At 37.5% G+C, this 22,854-nt stretch overlaps 1 protein-coding gene across 1 annotated transcript in view; it reads right to left on the bottom strand.

Annotated features, from left to right (window-relative positions):
• Positions 1 to 13,733: 13,733 nt before the first annotated feature.
• The window catches only part of LOC136881802 (gastrula zinc finger protein XlCGF46.1), a 41,700-nt gene continuing 32,579 nt past the window's right edge, over positions 13,734 to 22,854 (bottom strand). The window contains exon 5 of the mRNA XM_068229331.1: positions 13,734 to 14,451. Within this exon, the coding sequence (XP_068085432.1) occupies positions 13,734 to 14,451 (718 nt within the window). The remainder of the gene's footprint in view (positions 14,452 to 22,854) is intronic.

The following is a 22,854-nucleotide window of genomic DNA, read 5'->3' as shown; positions in this document are numbered from 1 at the left end:
ATGATAATTAAAAAATATGGATAAGCATACTTCTCACTTGATGGGTCTTGTGATTGGTAGTAAGAAAGTTCATCCTATAATACATCTGAAGTCAAAATGAATAATGTAGTGCTTTCTGTGTGTGTAAAGAAGTCGCACCTTTTGAGTATTTTTCTTGAAGTGCAGAATTTAAACAGTTTTAAAACATCACATGTCCTTAAAATCAACTTTGAATATATTAGTTGGAGTTTCTTGCATTCAGAGCACCACTGGATCTTCTTTGTTTCTATGAATATAACTGCTGATTTGTAGGGAGAAATAAAATGGCATGAAGCCCTGTTTAACAAATTTTCAAACACAGATGGAATATTATTCCCAATTATATAAAACTGAACATTGTTATTCCTTTGAATTGTACTTTATCTTGCATTTTTATATTTAACTTAACATTGAAGTGTAATTTTATTACTGCTTATTTGAAAAAATGAAAAAGGAATGAAGAAGAACAAAAGATAATTAAATCTAGAGATGATCCCATCAAAGTGGAAGAACTATCACCTGATGCTTGACCACCTTGAAATATCTCATGGTTTTTCAAATGTCCAATTAATTTTTGCCGTCGAGACTAATATGTTACATTGCATCATATTTTCTGGCATTTCGATGGAATGTTTTCAGACTGATGGCCATTTCTTTGAGTTATGAAAATGCCCCAAAATATTAAGTTAATTAAAAATGGAAGGGTGCAGGTATTTTCTATCCACCATACATTGAAGTCTTGGTCTTTAAAAGGATGACACATTCTAGTGTTCACTGGGATAAATCATACTTCCTATCACCTTTCTTTCCCTTTGTTCATCTATCTATACTATTTGTCACGAAGGAAAGATAAAACTGCCCTCTAATTAAGTGAGATATCACAAGGTATCGTGGCTCCCATGTACTGCATAACATAAGAAAGCCTTCACACCATTTTGTGAGACTCATGAGTTCTACCTCCTATGTAAGGCAAATCTTGAGCTTCTGCAGGCATGCATTCTTAATTCCTCTTATCACATATAGGTATCTCATAGGTTTTTAAGATTCCTGTATTCACTGTTTACAGAATAGGAAAATGTTCAAACCCTACGCTGCAGCAATCTTGCACTAGCATAAATGAAGAAGACTACTGTAAGTGGAACTAAACAGATCCTCAACTCTATTGACATACTGAAGTGAATGATTATTTTTCTATCTAGTTATTGAAGCTTAAGGTTTGATAACCTGCTTAATTTCATATAGAACCTAGAATAAGTTAGAAAGATTCAACGTAAAACTACACTAAACAGTTTTTTCAACCACAAAATATAAATTTCATATTGAGAGCTAAACTAATATTCTTTAAAACACTATAACAATGATTTATTGTTGAACAAAGTCCTTCTTATTCCATACCTTATGGTTAATGTGAATTTAAAACACTTAATTTTCACATTCGTCAGAACAATACATGTTTCCATCCTAATTGGATTATTTTCAGTAGATTGCTGACATTACATTGGATGGGAGCACCAGCCTCAGGGTGCAATAATGATGATGATAATGATGATGCTTGTTGTTTAAAGGGGCCTAACATCTAGGTCACTGACCCCTAATGGTATGATATGTAATGACAATTTAGAAGTTCAAAATCATCCACTGACCAGAATAAAAAAATGTGATGAATGGATGGATGGATATGAATTTAAATCAATCAGTGGATCCAACACAGAAACTATCACAAACAATAGTATTACTGACCAAGGAACTGCTTCTAAAGCACAACCCTGAATCAAGGATGCTTGTTGACTAAAGGGGTCCAAAATCCAGGTCAACGGCCCATCGTAATGGTACTTATCACTAGTAAAGTAGAACCATGGTATTTGTCATGTTGCAGTACTAATCAAAAGTAATATAGACTCATGGTGTTCCACACATTATGATACTACCCACAAGTATTGTATGTCGCACAGGTAATGCAGGCCTATGGTGTTTCTTACATAATGGCACCACTCATGGGCAATGCAAGCCCACTGTGTTCCTTACCTAGGTGCACTAATCATAGGCACCAGTGTTTCTGTGGTGTTCCTCATATAGTGGGTACTAATCACAGGCAATGCAGATCTATGGTGTGGCTCATACAGTGCTACTAATCAAAAGCAACACCTAGACCCATGGTGTTTATCGCAATGGCATTGATCATGGGTACTCTGCTGCTACTATTACAAACCTATTGTGTACATAACATAGTGGCACTACTCGCAAATAAGGTGACCCATGGTGTTCCCCGCATTATGGTACTAATCACAAGTACTGTCATGGTTCTAATACAATCATCTCTTGGTCACCCCTTTTACTTGCCTCTTACGACAGGCAGCAGATATCGTGGGTGTATTTTTTGTTTGCGTCCCCCACCCACAGAGGGGGCCCAGAATCAGGAAACTTGGCTGATATATATTAGGATTATCTTGAGGAAAACAAAATTCTCGGTACACTTAAAAGGAATTGTTTATTGGGCACGTCTTGTAGATGATGGCTTTATTATCATAGACCAACAAGTCACTAGCAGTGAAAATTTCCTTAATTATCTTAGTAAGATAGTTCACATGTAAAGCTCACTAAAGAATCTGAAAATGAGGGCTCGCTCAATTATTTAGACCTTACCACTATTTACAATAGAAACAGTAATAAATTACACTGGGTAACATCATTTTCGGGCTTTACATGAAAATGAGTATATTTAGATCACTTTTTAGAACTGTTTACAAATATGGTATCAGATTTCCTGTAACATCCACAGTTTTTATGTAATTATGTAATTTTCCTTTTATTAAATTCGCGCGTAACAATGTGCATTGATCGATAAAATATGTATATTAGAGTAATCGAAAAGGATCAATTGCGGTAAAATCGATAGTCTGGTGTCTATGTTTATAGAGGAACACTGCAACTGGTTTAGTTTCATTTGGAAACGTGCCCTAAATAGCTATTTAATACATATTACAAGTGTAAATCAGTCTCCAAATGGCCAGTTCCTCGAGACGACAATGTGAAAACAATCCCAACTCCTTTTGTTTCATTTGCGGCTCATTGACTTTGAAATCGAGAAGAGATAACATAACCTCATTCATAAAGAAAGCTTACCTGGCATATTTCGGTGTCAAGTTAGGCGACCAAGATAAAAGGTTTGCGCCGCACAGCGTGTCATACGTGTGTTACGGGATTAAGAAAATGGACTCAGAGGAAGCAGAAGTCGTTACCTTTTGGAATTCCGATGATGTGGAGAGAGCAAACAAATCACACAGATGATTGTTATTTTTGTATGGTTAAAGTTGAAGGCCATAACAAGAAAAGTATTAAAAGCATTGCATATACAAACATGAAATCAGTAATAAGACCTGTACCATGTGGACCTGACATTCCTGTGCGTAACCCAGCAGCAACCCTGCAATCATCATCGTTGCCTGGTTCTAGTGACAGCGATGGAATCTTGATAACCACAGAAGAGATACAACCAGAGTTGTTTATTCAATGTAATCTAAATGACTTGGTAAGAAATCTGGGTCTCTCAAAGGAGTTGTTACAAATGCTGGGTTCTCGTTTAAAGGAGAAAAGACTGCTAGCTCCAGGTACAATATAGTCCTGGTACGGAACAAGAGAAGAAGAATTTAGTGAATACTTCACTGAAGAGGGCCCTCTTGTTTATTGTAAGAAAATTGGGGGAATAGTATCAAAATATGGAATTACATACAACAAGAATGAATGGAGGTTATTTATCGATGGAACCGTAAACAATATCAAAGCTGTACTCTTACACATCACCAATAAGTATGGTTCGATACCTGTAGCATATATTAAAGTCTTGAAGGAAAACTACGAAACCCTTGCAATGTTATTAACGGCAATTGACTATTCAGAGCATGAATGGATTGTATGTGGTGATCTAAAAGTTATGGAATGCTTCTTGGACAACAGTCAGGTTACAAAAAGTATCCTTGTTTCCTCTGCCTGTGGGACAGCCGTAGACGTGATGCACACTGGGTTGGAAAGGAATGAACATCTAGAACAACAATGGATCCAGGAGACAATAATATAATAAGATCATGTTTGGTGAAATGAGAAAAAATCATTCTGCAACCTCTCCATATTAAATTAGGGATCATGAAACAGTTTGTAAAGGGATTGAATAAAGATGGTGACTGCTTTAAGTACATCTGCCAGAAATTCTCTTTCCTGTCTGATGCGAAACTAAAAAAAGGAATCTTTGTGGGACCACAGATACGGAGCCTTACGATAGATGAACAATTTGAGGCATTGATGACCTTTGAGGAAAGATTGGCTTGGATAGGTTTCAAGAATGTGATAAACGTTTTTTGGGGAAACAGGAAGCACCCGGATTACAAGAAAATCGTAGAAGATATGTTGATGGCTATGAAAAATTTAGGTTGTAATGAGTACCAAGCTACATTTCCTTCATAGTCACCTCGACTTTTTCCCTGAAAACTTAGGAGCTTTTAGTGAAGAACATGGGGAGCGGTTCCACCAGGACATGAAAGAGATAGAAATACGTTATCAGGGTAGGTGGAATGCTGTGATGTTAGCTGACTAGTGCTGGTCTATGAAAAGGGACAATCCGGAGTTGCAACACATCAGACGATCACGAAGATCACACTTCAGCAGCAAAAGGAAGAGAGTTTATGTCATGAAAATTGTATCCTGGACTTGCCATTTGTAGAATTTTCAAACTACTCATATTTACATATCAATTCAGGTAGACACAAGACTCTCAAAAATGTAGAATACTTTTTGAATGGGAATGAATGCATATTAAACAAATACTAAAGTAGAATTTGTTTTTCCTGAGCTATATATTTAAGTTAGCAAAGGTTTTATCACCCAACATAAGCCACTCAAAGTTTACAATATATGCTGTAACCAAGTGTGAAAATGGGAAACCACAGAAAACCAATTCAGGCTGACTACTGTGGGGTACAAACTCACTATCTCCCAAATGCAAGCTGATTGCTATGTGACCCAAGGCACACAACCACTTGCGATGTCTGCTCAGAATTACCATCTTATAATCTATAGGTGAATATTGGAAGGAGCAACCCCTTGTGCTGAGAAAGTTCATCACCCCATGTGCCACTGTCTTAGAAGTAGGAACACAGAACAGGACAGTGACCAGAGTTTGGAATTATAACTGTATATATTATCGTGATTTGTACAAAAGTGGACCATGACATGTGATGGGAATAATATTATGAAAAAGATAGAAATTCAGCTCACAGGGCTTAGTAAGATAAAATAAATTTATTTGTAATAACTATGCTAATTAGTTTGAACAATTTATAACATTTATGAATATATATTCCAGGCTTTACAAAAAGTAATATCATTTGAACCAGTACATATCTCAAAGATTTCTCCTCATCGCCAAATATGTTTCAAATCCCACATTAACAATAAATGTGAATAAAAAGAATTTTGTGAAGTATTTTCTCATCATTAAAATTCTTAAGACATGAGAAGTAAAAGGGCTCCCTTAATCGTATATAATTCATTGCCAAATAGCAGTACAGCTGTGATACAGCATTACAACAATTATGGTGTTGCCAGAAAGGTAAGGGACACCCTGTGATTTAAAGATATGCAACCCTGTCCCTATAGTATTAGAGGACATAACAATATTTCTAACAATTAATTAACTATGGGCAATGTGTGTTGTTTTGGTGCAAAGTAGGTATTTCTATGATGATGTTTACTAAATGTAGAAAAGTTTACAAATTTGTAGGCAAACAAAAAACCTTTTTAACAAAAATGTAAAATAACAGTAAAGCTAATTATAGAGAATTCCTATATTCTGCTGGATTGTATCTGATATATGGTAATTTGAATGAGTAGAATGAAATGTCCCTTGATGGTTTTCATCAGAAACGCCCGAGAGTATTCCAAATTTCTTTTACCTAGACTGAGGTATAATTATGGCCCATTTTTCTTTTACATAATTTCTGAATGGAAGCACTTTGCACACAACAGTTTTTAGAGCTGTGTTCACTGAGACTGACTCTGAAAGCGAGCAAAGTTGCAAACACACAGCATTGCCACATCACACATCACTACATGCTTGCTTCCCACCCTATGTTACAGTTGATCTGCTGAACAATGTGCATCGTGAACATGGGGCAGACAGCTATGAACAAAGACCTAAAATGGCAAGCTATTGATATGTATAGTATCTGTATGTCATGCTGAAAAATAGCAAGTGCTTTGGTGTGTCTAAAACATATATAGAAAATGTCATTAAACATCATCGTGAGAGCAGTAGTGTCAGTGATACTCCTCGCAGCGGTCGCCAATGTAAAACCACAGCACGTGACTACAGGCTTCTTTTCATGTTGAGTAAACAAAACAGAAATATAAAGGTACATTTTGGAACTCGAATTTACATGATGTTACTCCAAGTGTTAAATGTTTGAACTTTTTAAATGTGCATTTGTGTTTGTATTTTATAATTTTAATTTATGGTATTCAATCCCATTTTATTTTATTTTTCATTTTCAAAATATTCCTCCACTCGGGGGCTGCAAAAGACAAGGAATACACAAAACAATTTCATTCAAAAATAAAAATAAAAGAATAAGTAAAGCTTAAACAGCTAACGGACACGCTGGATAAGTTCGATATTCAAATCATAGCACTCCAGGAAACGCGCTATCAGGATGAAAACCATTTTGACTCTGAAGAGTACAGGATATTTAAGGGTAAACCTACCATAAGAATTCATGGGAACTTAACACAACTTGGAACAGCTTTTGCGGTACGAAAAACTATCATCAGTTCTGTACTTGACTTATCCCCATCTGAAAGAATCTCAGTACTTACTGTGAAATCTGGTAATAAAGCTTACTCCTTGGTCAATGCCCATGCTCCCACAAACACTGACAATAAGAAAAACCCAGAAAAAGTGGAAGCCTTCTGGGAACTCTTAGAAGAAACCACTAGCAAAATTCCAAAGCATCACGTGAAAATCTTAGTAGGTGATTTTAACGCACAGGTTGGCAGAGAGAAGAAACACAAATGGATTGTTGGTCATCACTCGGCACATTGGAGAACGAATAAGAACGGAGAACGTCTTATAGACTTCTGTAAAACCTTTGTCTTAAAACTAATGTCTACGCATTTTGCGAGACCCCCACATAAGAAGAAAACATGGAAATCACCAAACCCGTTATTGGGCGAATTCCAGATCGATCACATCGCAATCTCCAGAAAGAATATGTGTGAGATCCAAAATGTTAGAGTACGGAAGGGAGTTGTCGACTCGGACCACTACCTAACACAAATCAAAGTGAGATTCCAACCCAACAGATGCAGACCTAAACACAAAAAATCTCTAAGAGTTGATCCAGAATGTCTTCGACAGAACGCCACGACCTTTCTACAAGACATACGAGAGCAGGACCCCAAGAACTGGCCAGGCCTTCGTAAAACACTTCAGACATCAGCTATGAAATTAGGACAGCCTCCAAGGAAACGCAAACATAGGTGGTGGAACACGACCTGTAATAAAGCCATTGATGAACGGATGAAAACATGGAATCAGTGGAATGGACATCAAACAACTAAGAGATGGGAGACATTCCTAAAAGTTCAGAAAATCTCCTCAAAAATAATCCGCAGGGAGAAACGAGCCTATGACAAAAATAGACTCACAGAAATTGAACAAGATTTCCTTAGAAACAACTCCAGGAATTTCTACAAGACCTTCCGTGAGAATTTATCTAGTTATCAACCACCATCTTTATGTTTCCGTCGAGCAAATGGAACATTAGAAACGAACACCAAAGAGAACTGCACCATTCTAGCTGACTACTTCCGAGACCTTCTCAATTGTGATCCTCCAAAGGAAAGACTGAACTTTGAAAAGCCCATGCCCAACCCCGATTCACAGCAACCGACAATACAGGAAACAGCAGAGATCATACGATCGCTTAAAAATAATAAAGTTCCTGGAGAGGATGGCATCACTGCGGAGATGTGTAAACTTGGAGATGATCTTGTAAGCAAAATTCATGCAATCCTAGTAGATATATGGGAAACGGAAATGATTCCACAGGATTGGAAGTGTGCATTAATACACCCATTGCACAAGAAAGGTGACAAGGCAGATCCAAACAACTATAGAGGCATATTTCTACTGCCAACAATCGCATACAAAATTCTTTCCAAAGCTCTCTTGAACCGGTTAGAAAAACAGACAGATCACCTGATTGGCGAGTACCAAGCAGGTTTCAGGAAAGGTCGATCATGTGCAGAACAAATATGGAACTTGAAGACGATATTAAGGATTCGCCGAAGTACCAGCACGATTGTCACCTTTGTGGATTTTAAGAAGGCGTATGACTCTGTGGACAGACAGACAGTATTTGATACTCTAGAAGAACTTAGAGTGGACAAGAAGACCAGAGCACTTATCCAGCAGACCCTCACAAACACGACCTCTAAAGTGAAATTCCTTGGAGAAATCTCTGAGCCTTTTGAAATATGTACGGGCGTTCGTCAAGGTGACAGCATCTCCCCTATTCTGTTTAACTTAGTTCTAGACAAAGTTATTAGAGAATGGGAAAAGGATATCAAGGGTGTGAACATCGGAAATTTGGGAGGCAAGGTCAATGTGAAATGTTTAGCATTTGCTGATGATCTCGCAATCATTATTAAGACCAAGGATGAAACAAGGTATGCCATACAGGGACTGCACAATATAGCATCAAAGGCAGGCCTCCAGATATCCTACGAGAAAACCAAGTACATCGAAAATCTACGTCAAAGTAGCAAAAGAACTCTGCTAGAGATGGAAAATGGCACAATTTCACAGGTGCCCTCCTTCAAATACCTTGGAGAAATTATACTACCATCAGTATTAGACAGTAGTGCCAATGTAGAAAGAAACACCAAACTACATAAGGCATAGACAGACGTGGAATTACTACAACAAAAGAGTCATATCGCGTAATGCAAAATTATGACACTACAAGACAGTTGTATTGCCCGAAGCTTTATATGCCTCAGAAACCATATGCTTAGGTGGTCACTCTAAAATTACAGAAATTGAAAAGCAGGAGCGGAAAATTCTCAGGAAAATTTATGGTTCTACGAGAGAAAATGGAGTGTGGATTAAGAGGAGAACAGCGGACCTCTACTCCTTCACCGACAGGTTTACTGATGCCGTACTGAAAAGGCACCTTAATTTCTATGGCCATATCTACAGAATGAACAGCGACAGACTTACTAAAAGATTATTCAAAGTAATCAATTCAAAGAAGATCAAAATAAAATGGCTAGAAGAAACTAAGGCGGACCTCCAAGAAATAAATATCACAGATGACATAATGGAAAATCGAGGAGTTTTTAGAATAAAAGTAGCCAATCATAAATTTAGTAGAAACCAAAAAAGACAACTGGTAGGAAGTGGTCGACAGAACGCAAGATGCAACACAGTGCATTCATGAAGAGATTTTGGGGGGATAAGAAGGCACAAACCATCAAACCAACTAACAAGTTCAAACGCGCTCTATGCATGGACATAACGAAGAAAGAAAGAAATTATGTCTCAGTCTGGCAAATATAAGTGGTGTTTGAGTATCAAAAGAGAACCCCTGAACGCTTTCAGCCCCCAGTTGATGATCTCCTTGGTACCGATGTTAAAGGTCTTCTATGTTCTAATAATCTAAGGTGAACAGCTGAGGATGACTGCAATGAACAGCTGAAACCAATACTATTCGATGATATAAACTATGTATTGATTAGGTGGAAGGATAAATTAAAATTTGTAAAAGAAAGCAAGAAATATCCATCAGTATGGGCCTAGTACTGAAATTTATTGCATACATAAAGTACATATAATGCTAAGGTCACTGTTTCAACTGTCTCACAGAGACTTTGGAACTATGGGAAGAATTCATTCCATGCACTCACAAACCACTTCTTAATGACCTGAATAGGAAACAAAGAAGAATGTGGTGTAAAGAACACTGCAGTTGGTTGAAAGAAGCATAGCAGCATGTGGTATTTTCTGATGAGTGCCAGTTTGAATTGTTCCCTCCATAAAAAGTTGAGTTCACTGAACATCTACTGAGAAATTCCTGCCAGTTTGTGTGGCACCAGCGATTCAGCGAGGTGGAGATGCCATAATTGTTTGGGGTTGTATCACATCCGAGTGGCCCAGCAACAGTCGTTTTGTTGATGCGGCAATTAATAGAGAACATTACATCACAACAGTCAAGGAGGTAATGCTTCCTTCTGTACAAGTTACTTACTATTTTCTACAAATTTTAATTTATTCTTCCACCTAATCAATACATAGTTCATATCATTGAATAATAGCAGTGTCAGGCGTTCATTACAGCCCTTCTCAGCTATTCATCATAAATTATTAGGACACAGTATCATTAAAATCAAATGAGACTGAATACCGTAAGTTAAAATTACAAAATACAATTGCTCCCTCAGAGAAAAGTTTTAGTTCACTGAACGTCTACTGAGAAATTCCTGCCAGCTTGTGTGGCACCAGCAATTCAGCAAGGTGGAGAGGTCATAATGGTTTGGGGTTGTATCACAACTGAGGGGCCCAGAGACATTCTTATTTTTGATGGGACAATTAATAGTGAGCATTACATCACAACACTCGAGGAGGTGATGCTTCCCTTTGCACAAAAAGTTACCTAGTAGGAATTTCATTTCCCAACAAGATAATGCACCATGTCACACACCATGGCCAAATAGTTTACATGATAATAGTGGAAACTCCTGCGAGAAACTGGCGACACCGCTTCTACGTGCCATCTAGCGGTTCGAGAGGCTAACTACTCTTGCACTGCTGTCAGCTGTGTATGCCAGAAGTGTCTATTTGTACTTCAGATAGTTTTGTGCTCGTTATATATCACGATTTTGGAAATGGCAGGAAGAGGATTTATTTGTGCTATGTATGAGTGTTTTAATTACAGAAGACAATGTGATCGCAAGTCATTTTACAGATTTCCTAACAACGAAGTCCTGTGAGTATAGGTCTACCTGTGCCTGTATATTTTTTCTATTTATGAGAACATACTTTCTTTAAAATATTGTTATGATTAAACCTATGCATTTAATCTATTTTTAAGTGTACTCAGTGGGTTGTGAAGAGCAGAAGGGCAGATTTAGATGAAATTCTGAGGACCAAAGGACCAGAACATTTAAATAAAAGCTATGTAGTGTGCTCGGACCACTTCTCAGAAAAGGATTTCAGAAACAGAAATCTCTTAAGCCAAGGGTAGGTATATAATATTATATTTTCTTCTGGCTTTGCTTATGAACTTTCTTGAAGTACAAACATTGCTTTTTTCGATCATTAACTTTTATCACTAGTGAATGCCTGATTATTAAATCTTTATGTTTGTTACAGAATTTGGCCAGGTGCAGTGCCATCACTGTTATGTCACAATATCAGACAAACTTGAGGAGTAGCCGAAGAAAGGAAAACGAGAGCATGAATATACCCCAGAAATTTCAGATGAGTTACCGGTACCAACAGAAAGTGCAGTCCAACCAAACCAAACCCCATGGCACTACAGCCCTTGAAAGGCCTTGGCCTACAAAGCGACCGCTGCTCAGCCCGAAGGCCTGCAGATTACGAGGTATCATGTGGTCAGCATGACGAATCCTCTCGGCCGTTATTCTTGGCTTTCTAGACCGGGGCCGCTATTTCACCGTCAAATAGCTCCTCAATTCTAATGATGTAGGCTGAGGGGACCCAAACCAGCCCTCAGGTGCAGGTAAAAATCTCTGACCTGACCGGGAATCGAACCCGCGCCCTCCGCTACCCCTACACCACGGGGCCGGCTGAAAGTGCAGTCCAAGAAGATGATAAAGTGCCCACAGAAGAGAGACTGAGTGCTGAAATATAGGAATTCTCAGAAGTTGCTAACCAAGTACAGATCAGTGAATAAAAGTTTGAGAAGAAAATTGTGTGTGCTGCAGAAAAATCAGTCAAAGTGTAACTGTGAGGAAAGTGTTGTGGATCAGTGTTACTCACAACTTTATACATTTTCAACTAAACCAAGGGAACCGTAAAGCTCAGGGTCGAAGATATTCGAGTAGGCTACTGACAAAAGTTTTACCTTAGCTTTGCATTATTGTTCACCAAAGTCATAAAAGTTCATGCAAAACCATTTTTCTTTGCCAAGTACCAGGTTATAAGGAAGCTGGTTACAAAATGCTCACGTGGAACCTGGAGTAAATAAAATAGTTCTAAGCTTGCTGGAAATAAAAACTAAGAAATTGAGAATGGAGGAGAAGATTATTTCACTGGTATTTGAAGAAAATTTCCATCAAGTCATCACTGTCATATGATCCTCAGAAGGATCAGCTGGAGGGCTGAATGAATGTAGTGTACTGTACGTACATGGAACAGCTATGCAAAATTACTGACTAACAAGTATTTCAAAGTCCTTATAAAGTCATATGTGAATAGAACCAATGACTCAACAGTGAAGAATATTGCCTGTAATAATACCAAGTTTAAAAAGATATCGCATGTGTGATTTGCTCTTGAAGACTGTAGGCCCTAATCATAACATGACGATCTAATGTTTTAATTTGATAATACATTTGTTTTATTCTTATTACTGGTTCACTCAGATCAACATCAACCTTTTTCCTCCCCTATATTATGTTACAAGAACGACGCAAACGTCTTAAAGTCTGTATTTCATTGGGTTGGAAGTCGAAATGTGTAGGGTTTGAATAGCGCATTATGTTAGTATTCCCTGCGAGCCGCTAGATGGCAGCACTACGAGCTGTCGCCGCTGCTCTGCGTACTAAGTGAAGAGAGTTTCCACTATTATCATATTAAGCTATTTGCCATGGCTAACATCTCAGTGGCTTCAGAACAATAATGTTCAGATTCTCCCATGGTCTCTTTGAAGTCTGGACCTTAATCCCATTGATAATCTTTGGAATTCAATGGCATTGAAGATTGCAATGTGAAAACCACAGTCAAAGGCTCAGTTTAAGTTCTTCATCAACAAGATCAGGGAGGGGGGGGGGGTTATAAAAAAAGGAAGACTGATTGACTCCATGCCAAGATGCCTTTATGAGTGCAAAAAGCTACAGGTGGACCAAATGGTTAGTAAATATTTGCGTATGTAGTGTTTGATCTCACAAAAGTTGCATAATTGTACTATATGAAATTGATATTCACAAGGAAAGTTACATTCCATTTTAAATTTAAGGTGTCCCTAAACTTCCTGGCGACATTGTAGTACAAGCGGAACTTACGTAATTCTTGGGGGGGACAAGCGTTTCTCCATTTTCCTTAATTTGAAAGCATTATCTCACTTTGCTCTTGGTTGAACTGTAATTTGTAAGGGAGCAGCTATGTTTAAGAGCCCTAACACTAATATAAATGATACAACCTCCTTAACAAAATGATGCACGGTGATTTTATTACAACTGGGCTGAGTGGCTCAGACAAAGGCTCAACTTGGCTCACACCAGTGGCAATTGAAGGTCTTCAAATATGCTAGGCTCATGTTAGTAGATTTATTGGCATATAAAAGAACTCCTGAAGGACTAAATTCTGGCATCTTGTCGTTTCCAAAAACCGTAAATGTAGTTAGGACGTAAAGCCAATAACATTATTATTTATGGTTTAATTACATGTCCAATCCTTGAGAAAAATCTTGCCACAAAGTAGCTCAATGTAAGGACCTTTCCCTCATATGCTGCAAGACATGTCTAGCCAAATTACCTTTTTCCTTGAAGGCAGCACCACATTCATCACAACCATAAGGCTTGACTTCACTGTGTATTAAATAATGTTTGAGGAGGTTATGTTTATGCCTTAAGCCTTTACCACAAATATTGCACGAAAATTGGTAACCAGCATTGTGCGTTATTTGATGTTTGTTCAATGTTGACACCACTGAGAAAGCCTTTCCACACGTGCTGCATTTGTGCGGTTTATGCCCTGAATGACCTCGGAGGTGAACATTCAGGCTACTTCTGAGAGTGAATGAAACATTACACAAGTCACAATGAAATGGCTTGTCACTTGTATGAATAAGAGCATGGTCTTTAAGTTTATATTTATCCCTGAAGGCATAACCACAAATCGAGCAGGTAAAAGGTCTGAGGCCAGTATGTGTAATCATATGCCTTTTCAGGCGATATTGATGCCTAAATGATGCTCCACAAATTGAACAATTCGGCACATTCTTGGTCGAATGCGTTATCATGTGATTTAAGAGAGCTACTCGACCTTTGAATGTACGATTGCAAAGTGTGCAGGTGAATGGTTTCTCCTTTGTGTGAGACAAAAAGTGCTGTTTAAGATCACTTTGCGTGTTAAAACCCCTATGACAACCATCACAAGAATACTTAGTTTGTCGATCTGGTAAGGTTGGACTCTCGAAACTGAAACACGAAAAGAATTATTTATCAACTGCGGAAGGACTGCAAAAAGCAAAATCATCATTCAAAATTCAGCTTCACAAGACTTGTTCATTTATTTTATTAATGACGAATCGCGATGTACCTGAACTCTTGTTTTATTTATGCAGTAATCTATTGGATACTCACCATGCCTAACATCAAGTTGTGATAGTCATGGCTTAATAAACCCCATGAAGTGAAACAACAGTTTGAAGGCAGACATTGGAATGTCCAAAACTGCTGCTCAGGTATGCAGATGACTGTCCATTTTACACGTGACTCAAATACTCTACAAGTTTTCTATTAAATAGAAATCTGCATAAATGAGTTAACTATAATTAAAATCATATTAGGTAATTTCAATTAAGGAAAGACATCTAATTGAATTGTTATAATTGTTCCATGATGTTTAATATCATACTATCTATTAAGAGAAACTTTGATATCTTTATCTATAGCACATACATTAATATATAAAGCTAGCAACAGATGAAATTTTTGTTTGGCTAATTGTGCTAGTGGCAATATGGTAAATAAGCAAATATTAACGGAATGAAGTTCTGAAATGTAGACTCTGGTTGCTACAAATAGCATTGTTGCATCTAGTCACCCTATAATTCCATCCCTCATACAACAATGGCTAGTCTAGGGAGAAAGAATATCAAGTATGTTACTCATAACTGACTTCACATCATGGCATCAGGATTGACTCCTCTTTCAAAGTTGAGAACATCATGCTATAATGTCTCTAGATCACAGTTGATTCCTTATAAACATTTCTGCCTGGTTACAGAATATATCAATAGCTGCAGAGAATTAATAAATGCATAAATGAGTTAACTATAATTAAAATCATGATTGTGGCATGTTCTTTTATCCCATTTTCTTAGAAATGGAGTGTGGTGACCTCCTCCTATATTTTAGAATTCACCAGTGGCTTTCCAAGAGCTGCCAGCATGTACTCCTGTGTTCTAGAAGTTGAGCATGGTGTAAAGATTTCCTTGTCCAAGAAGATAATATGGCAATGACCACCGTTTGTGTGTTTCTCTGAAAGTCTCTTTGCACTTTGTCTTATGTGGCATAAAGATACCATCAGCTACTGTTTTGTGTTTCTTTGGTATACTCCAAGCCTAAGATTTCTTCTGATTTTTTTATGACAGACTTTGCATTTGGGTTTTTGGACTGGCCTCTTGTGGGACCCAATGCATGGAGACTCATGAAACACGATGTTTGAGCATATGAAGGACATGGTCTGCTAATTGGTGTAAACTGTTAGCAATTATAATGTGAAATCTAGTCAAGCCACTGTATTACAGCACTTTCTTGTCTGTAATGTGGTCAATATACCATATTCTCAGGAACGGCTGCAAGCAACAGGGATGGAAAACATTAGTCTTAATAATGATTCTGCAAACATTTTCCAGGTTTTGCACACACAGGTTGCATCAAGGAAGACAGTGATAGAGAACAGACACTGCCTGATGTTATTAGGGATGAAGGCTGCCAACCACATATGTTAGAGTTGATGAAATATAACCATGGCCTCCCCAATGCATCTGGGAGCTTCTGCTATCCCAATCTATATAATTTTAGATAACACACATTATACCATTCAGAAATTATTCAGAACCTCGACATTTTGCTCTAACAAATTTGTTCTAGTTATGAGGCCATTTGTATGTAAGTAAATGCACCACCTCTAGCAGGATTGAGCCTGCTGCCTGCACTAAATCTGCTTTCAAGAATACAATGCTTTGATGGAGTTTATAGAAAGCATTTTCCATTAAAATATTCCATGAATGATAGTTCAATGTATTAAGGTCAAAGCTGCAATACACGCACCGAGCCCCAGCCAGTATTGTACTCACACGGACTTGTGAACAGGCAGTGAAACTAGCTGGATTATATAGTACAACCTGTGAAAATGGTGTTGTTTAACCCCTCAGCGCCGACCTCTATACGTGGTATAGACCCTCTTTTCTTCCGTAGCCGCCGACCTCTATACGTGGTGTAGACCCATACATGGTTTCACATTTACGGCTATAGCGCGAAGAGTTTTGGAGTTACTGATATGCAAATTGTTTTGTTTCCAAGAAGACGGCTTCGGGTTTATCAGTGTTGTAAATAAGAATTGAAAAATCGTTATAATGTAGTTGTTTTTGCAAGGATAATTATTTGTCAAATAAGTCTGAGCATTACTCTCTTGCGTTTTTTAAAGTCTGTTTGCTTCATTCTTTCCCACAGAATAAAATAAAGAAATGATGATCTGAGAAGTTTGTCTTTTCGTGTGACGTTCTTTGCTTTATTTGTACATTGGGAGTGCGGCTTATTTATGATATTTGTCTTTATTTCTCAGCTTGTAATATTTTCATAACTCTCCACGAGCGCTCTGTGTAGGCATCAGTTAGTGCTGCTTTCTGTCATACGATACGAGAACCAGTTGTTCATGGTATATATCTCGATTGAAAGACGATGTCTCGACCTTTTATCTGAAATATGTATCGAGTTGGTTTGTTTCGTCATAAATGTTATTCCCCTCATTCAGTTTCGTCCTGCTGCTTTCGATTTCGCTGCAGCTTCATCAGTCCGTGTGACGCGCCGCGCTAAGCCGTGGTTTGACTGACAGTAACATGCTTGAAATATTGTATAATTCAGATGATATTTTAGTCGGAAGTAGTAGTGACAGTATAAGCAGCAGTGATAATGAAATAGATGATGTAGCAGTGGTAAATGATGAGAGTGACGATGAGGAGGAAACAGTACTTGGAAATTTCGTGTAAGAGACTATAGATAATTATACAGGTCAAAGAGAAGTTTTCAACAGTGAATTCTGATTGCTAAATTCTCTAATAATACTCACACAGGTCACAGAGACAAATATTGAGCAATTACCTTATCGGGTTCAGCTGGTGAAAGGTTTGTTTACAAAATACGCTCGGAAGGGAGGGGAACGAAATATTCAAGGCCGGCGCGCATCAGATAATACAGTTCCAAGGTTGCAGGAAAGGCATTTTATCAGGAAATTAGCACCCAAGAGTTAGAAATCCAAACCTCAGAGACATTGTATCCTGTGTTCAAAACACGGCGGAAAAAAGACGTCAGTGTACTGCTGCCAGGAGTGTGACTTGAGTCCCTGTCTCAAAGAGTGCTTCGAACTCTATCACACGGAACTAAATTACTAATGAAACGTGAAACAATTACGTAATTATCTGCATGTACATAGTTCTGTCATAAGGAATTCCAAATTTCGTGAAAATCGGGCTACTCTTATACTTGTAGTAACGCTTTAAGTGAATCGATGTATATCAGTCGCGCGTAGTTGAAATCTCATCCGGCCGCGGGGTAGGAAGCTATTTAAATGGCTGCGACGCTGAGGGGTTAAGGGCTTTACAACCCCTTCCAAAACAGAGAATTGGTAGATGATGGCATGTTCTTTCATCCCATTTTCTTAGAAATGGAGTGTGGTGACATCCTCCTATATTTTAGAATTCACCAGGGCTTTCCAAGAGCTGCCAGCATGTACTCCTGCGTTCTAGAAGTTGAGCATGGTGTAAAGATTTCCTTGTCCAAGAAGATAATATGGCAATGACCACCATTTGTGTGTTTCTCTGAAAGTCTCTTTGCACTTTGTCTTATGTGGCATAAAGATACCATCAGATACTGTTTTGTGCTTCTTCGGTATACTCCAAGCCTAAGATTTCTTCTGCTTTTTTTATGACAGGCTTTGCATTTCTGAAAGATTCTTTGCATGCAGAACAGATAATTTTGAATTCTCATGATGACAGCTTCAATGACTGCTGGTGCCTTTACTTTTCGTAGTGACCCATTTATAGCACTGCCAACAGAGGAAATCTCGGTGAATCATTTACAGCATCTATACACAAATTTCCTTTTTATTTAAAGCATTTGTAACAAGTGGAAAATGTAACTGGAGGTCCTGTAACATTTGTTTCATGCTGTCACAATGATTATCTTCCTATTACTCCCTATTCCATGTTGACAGTTTGGTGACTGATTTTCAACTTTGTCCTTCCCATGAACTCAGATTATGTCAATTTGCTACACATTCCACTGCAGGAGTTCCAACCTAACATATCATACAGCACCTCTATAAATTAGGGACAGAATTTATGGCCCAAATATTAACATGCTGCACAGCTATATAAAAAGATGTAAGGAGGAACAGTTCCTAAACTCTTCATTTGACCTTGATATAATATGAGGCACAGTTAAATTGAAGGGTTAAATTAAACATTTTATATCAACAATCTGTCTTCCATATTACAACATTTTCACATTAAAATGTAGCTGGAATCTTCCAAAAGTTCTCATAAATGGGTATCTGTTCTAGTGAGATTCAGGAAACTGCAAAAACTTCTCTGAACATATTCTATGATTGTAACATGAATTTTACAGCTCAGATTAAAAAACTGGTTCATATATTGAAGATTTTGCCATCCAATCACATTGCATAAAAGGACACAGGTATTAATTCTAGAAAGATATTTAACATTTTTTATTAGAAATCCTGGGTTATGGTAACTATAAATAATAACAATCTAACAAAAATTATGTCGTCACCTATGCTGACATCAGCAAAAACTCATGACAGTATATATTGCATCTCACTACTTAATGTTTTAACAGAATTTGGACGTGACCAAAAAACAAGAAATATCTTATTCATTAAATGACTAAAACGAAAGCTAAAGTAAAGTTTATGAATGGATATAGTGATGAGTTTGAAATAAATACAGGTGTACATTAATGTGATGGACTCTCCCCTTTACCATTTAATTGTGCTCTAGAAAAAAGTTGTCAGAGAGTGGATAAAAGCAGATGCACCCTGTCACTGACCAGGACCAAAATTAAGGGTATTGATATAGACTGTCTAGAGTTGATAGAGATAATATGGCACTAATTGCCAAAGACATCTCTGATGCACAGAAACAGATTCCTGAGCAAGCAGCAAAATAGGACTTAAAATCTCATATGAAAAAACTAAATTTATGACAAATATAAAAAAATGCCCCACCTGAAATTATCATTGATATGAATAAAATTGTAAGAGTAAAGGAATTTAAGTGCATAGGTGAATGGATCACTGAAAACGACACTGAAAATAAATAAGAAGCTTCAAAAATTCAGAAAATGCAAATTACTTTTAAAGAAAAAAATATGCTTATAACAAAAAATGCTTGCCCTGGAACAGTAAAATTTATCATTACTTAGCAGTGATCAAACCTGAAGGTCCTTATGCTTCAGATATGGTTAATTTACACCATAAAACTTACAATTGGAGATTAAAGAAAGGAAAATCACGACAAAAGTCTTACAACTGAGAATTAAAAATTACACAGAAATTAAACATTACAACTCAGAAATATATTTTAAAATTCCTAACCTTACCGATACATTGAGACTGTAATGAATTCAATTTATAAGCCATTTCAAAAGAATGAACAACATCAGACTTATCAAGTACACAAATTTTTGCAAATCAAATGTACAAGATTAAAATGGTGTAAGCAGGTAGAGAAAGACCTCACTGAATTAGGACCATCGAATCTGCAGGATAGAAATGTAACCAGAAAAATTGTTCAAACAAAGGGATTTGACAAAGATGAGAAGAACATGATGTACCTAGTTGGAGGAAGAGAAATTACATTAATCAATGAAAATGAAGAACTAGTGGGCAAGGAGGAAAGCTAAACAAATATTGATTCCATGTGGTCCTAAGTGACCCATTCATGCATAAGAAGAAGAAGAAGATATAATAATCTATTTACTATGAGGGATGAAAGTATACAATTGACTTCATGTCGCACCGACACAGATAAATCGTATGCCGATGATGGGATAGGCATAGGACCGGGCAGTAAGTGACTCTGGCCTTAATTAAGGTACAGTCCAAGCTCTTGCCTAGTGTGAAAATGGGAAACCACGGAAAACCATCATCAGGGCTGCCAAAAGTGGGGTCCAAACCCATTATCTCCTGAATGCAAGCTAATGACCCAAACCACATAGCCACTTGCTTAGTAAGGGGTTGAGAGTAAGGAATAGGTCAAACATTACATGAAACTAATTCCTTTCATTAATGTTTGCAAAGTTGTATCATATGAATATCGAACATCATTTGCGTTGCAAGTAGGAGACAAGAGCAACATCAGAATATCAAAAGAATTAACTTGATAAATAGGATGATGAAGAGCAAGAATTAAGCAGCTTTGCAATTGACATCAGTAAAGAGAAAAAGAGATGGGAAAAAAATGCAGTATGGGTAACTGCTGTTTTACAGTAAAACCTGCTCAAAATGGAAAGTGAATAAAGCAGAATCTTGGCAATATTAATAAAATTAACAGTCCCTGTACATTTGGTATGACCGAGCTCAATAGCTGCAGTCACTTAAGTGCGGCCAGTGTCCAGTAATCGGGAGATAGTGGGTTCGAGCCCCACTGTCGGCAGCCCTGAAGATGGTTTTCGGTGGTTTCCCATTTTCACACCACGCAAATGACGGGGCTGCACCTTAAATAAGGCCACGGCCGCTTCCTTCCTCTTCCTAGGCATTTCCTGTCCCATCATTGCCATAAGACCTATCTGTGTCAGTGCGACGTAAAACCAATAGAAAAAACATTTGGTATGCATTTTCATTTTATTTACGTTGTATAGAGTTGAATCAAATCAACACAGCAACAGAGATATGCTATCAATATATCTATTCAAAACTTACTCTATAATGCAACACTTATGCTTTTGTTGTGTATTTTGGTACACCCAGAACTCCAGGCAGGGCACGAAAAATATTTTGTCTGAAGAAAAAACAGGTTTTTTTTTCTTTTGCAGACATTGTTATCTTGTTATGTGTGTGAGCCCATTTCTCATGCAAATGGTTTTGAATTAATATAAAGAAATAAACATTTTCACTGGATTAAAGCCACTTATATATTTATTTTAAAAAGCGGAACTTTCCGCCAAATTACTCTGGCCTTCATAAGGGCATGTGAAGGTCTGCCTCCGACAGTACGAAAAGAAATTCTTCGAAGGAACATGGAAAGCCTGGCTTTGTTAGATAAATATATAAACGGCTTTAATTCATTTAGCATATTTATTTTAATACAATGAGCCATAAAAACCTACATTAATTAGTTTTGAATTAATCTTCATATCCTATTGGTAGCTTTGTATCAATTGTAAAGAAAGGACAAAGACTAGAAAGTATGTGTCATTAACAATGAACAAAAAAGTGTTTTAGCAGGGAGTGAAAATAAAAAGTTGTCTGTATGTGACTAATGATGCAGATCCATCACCAATGCTGCTAAATCAACTCTTGGCGTTATGAAATCTGGTCGTCCTTTTATATATAAACAGACATGGCTCTGGACAAATAAGGTGCGACAGAAGAAAGAGGGATACAGAGAACTGAAGAGGGCCAGGAGGAGTAAGTCAATGCATGATGAGAATCCAGTAAAACTGTAGTCACAGCAAGAGCTGCTCAATTTCAGGGCTAATATAAGGGAGGGAGAAAAGATGATTTACCTACTTGGTAAAGCACACAAAAGACCAGCCCAAGACAGACAACTACACGTATGTGTGAAGGAAAAGGAAGGAAGGAAACCAATTATAGTGAGGTGTTATAATTAATGAATATGTTTGGATTTTTCGTATGTGTTGTTGGACCATTTGCATGGCACATTTTACACTCCTATGTTGGTAACATAGTGTATCCAACTGTCTGAAATGTGTACGTTAACGCCATCTATGCGCACGCAGTGGAACTTGTGGTGAGTTTGAACGCTGTTAGACAGATAGTGCCTGACTCTCTGAACTGTTGGCTGCTGCACTGAGCGCTCTGAAAATGACTGTCTGTTTGTCTGCTATTTGAACTCGCCGGACAATAACGCTGAAAACTGGGTCTCTCATGCTAGCTGGTGTATTCAACATGCCTAGTTCAGGCATTGGGTGAAAAACATTCTGTATCCCTTTCAGGGATTGGGAATTATAAATAATGTGTATAGAATTAGTGTATAAGATGAATATGGTGAGGTATTTGTTTTAAGGTGTAGTGTTGCCTTGTGGGTGATAGTGATTGTTCGGTTGCTTAATTCATTATGGATTATTTTGTAAAGTAATTTTCTTCATTTCTGTAAGTATCGCCTCTCTTTATTTGTGGATATGTTTGTTCTAAATTTTGTTTGCGCCTCGTAGTTTGGCGTTCATATTTTTGTGAGGCGTAACTTATGTTCGTTCATTTTCGTCATGTGGACTTGTATTTTGGAGCTGTCATATGTGCATTGCGATGTCCGCTGAACTCTTGGTATGTTTTGATCGTTTTCCATTTTATTTTTTTCATCTTATTTAGTTTTCTTCTGCTAAATTTGTGTGTGT

This window comes from Anabrus simplex, chromosome 10 (assembly GCF_040414725.1).
Source record: "Anabrus simplex isolate iqAnaSimp1 chromosome 10, ASM4041472v1, whole genome shotgun sequence".
Taxonomy (NCBI): Eukaryota; Metazoa; Arthropoda; class Insecta; order Orthoptera; family Tettigoniidae; genus Anabrus; species Anabrus simplex.
This window is presented reverse-complemented; position numbering and strand designations above follow the sequence as displayed.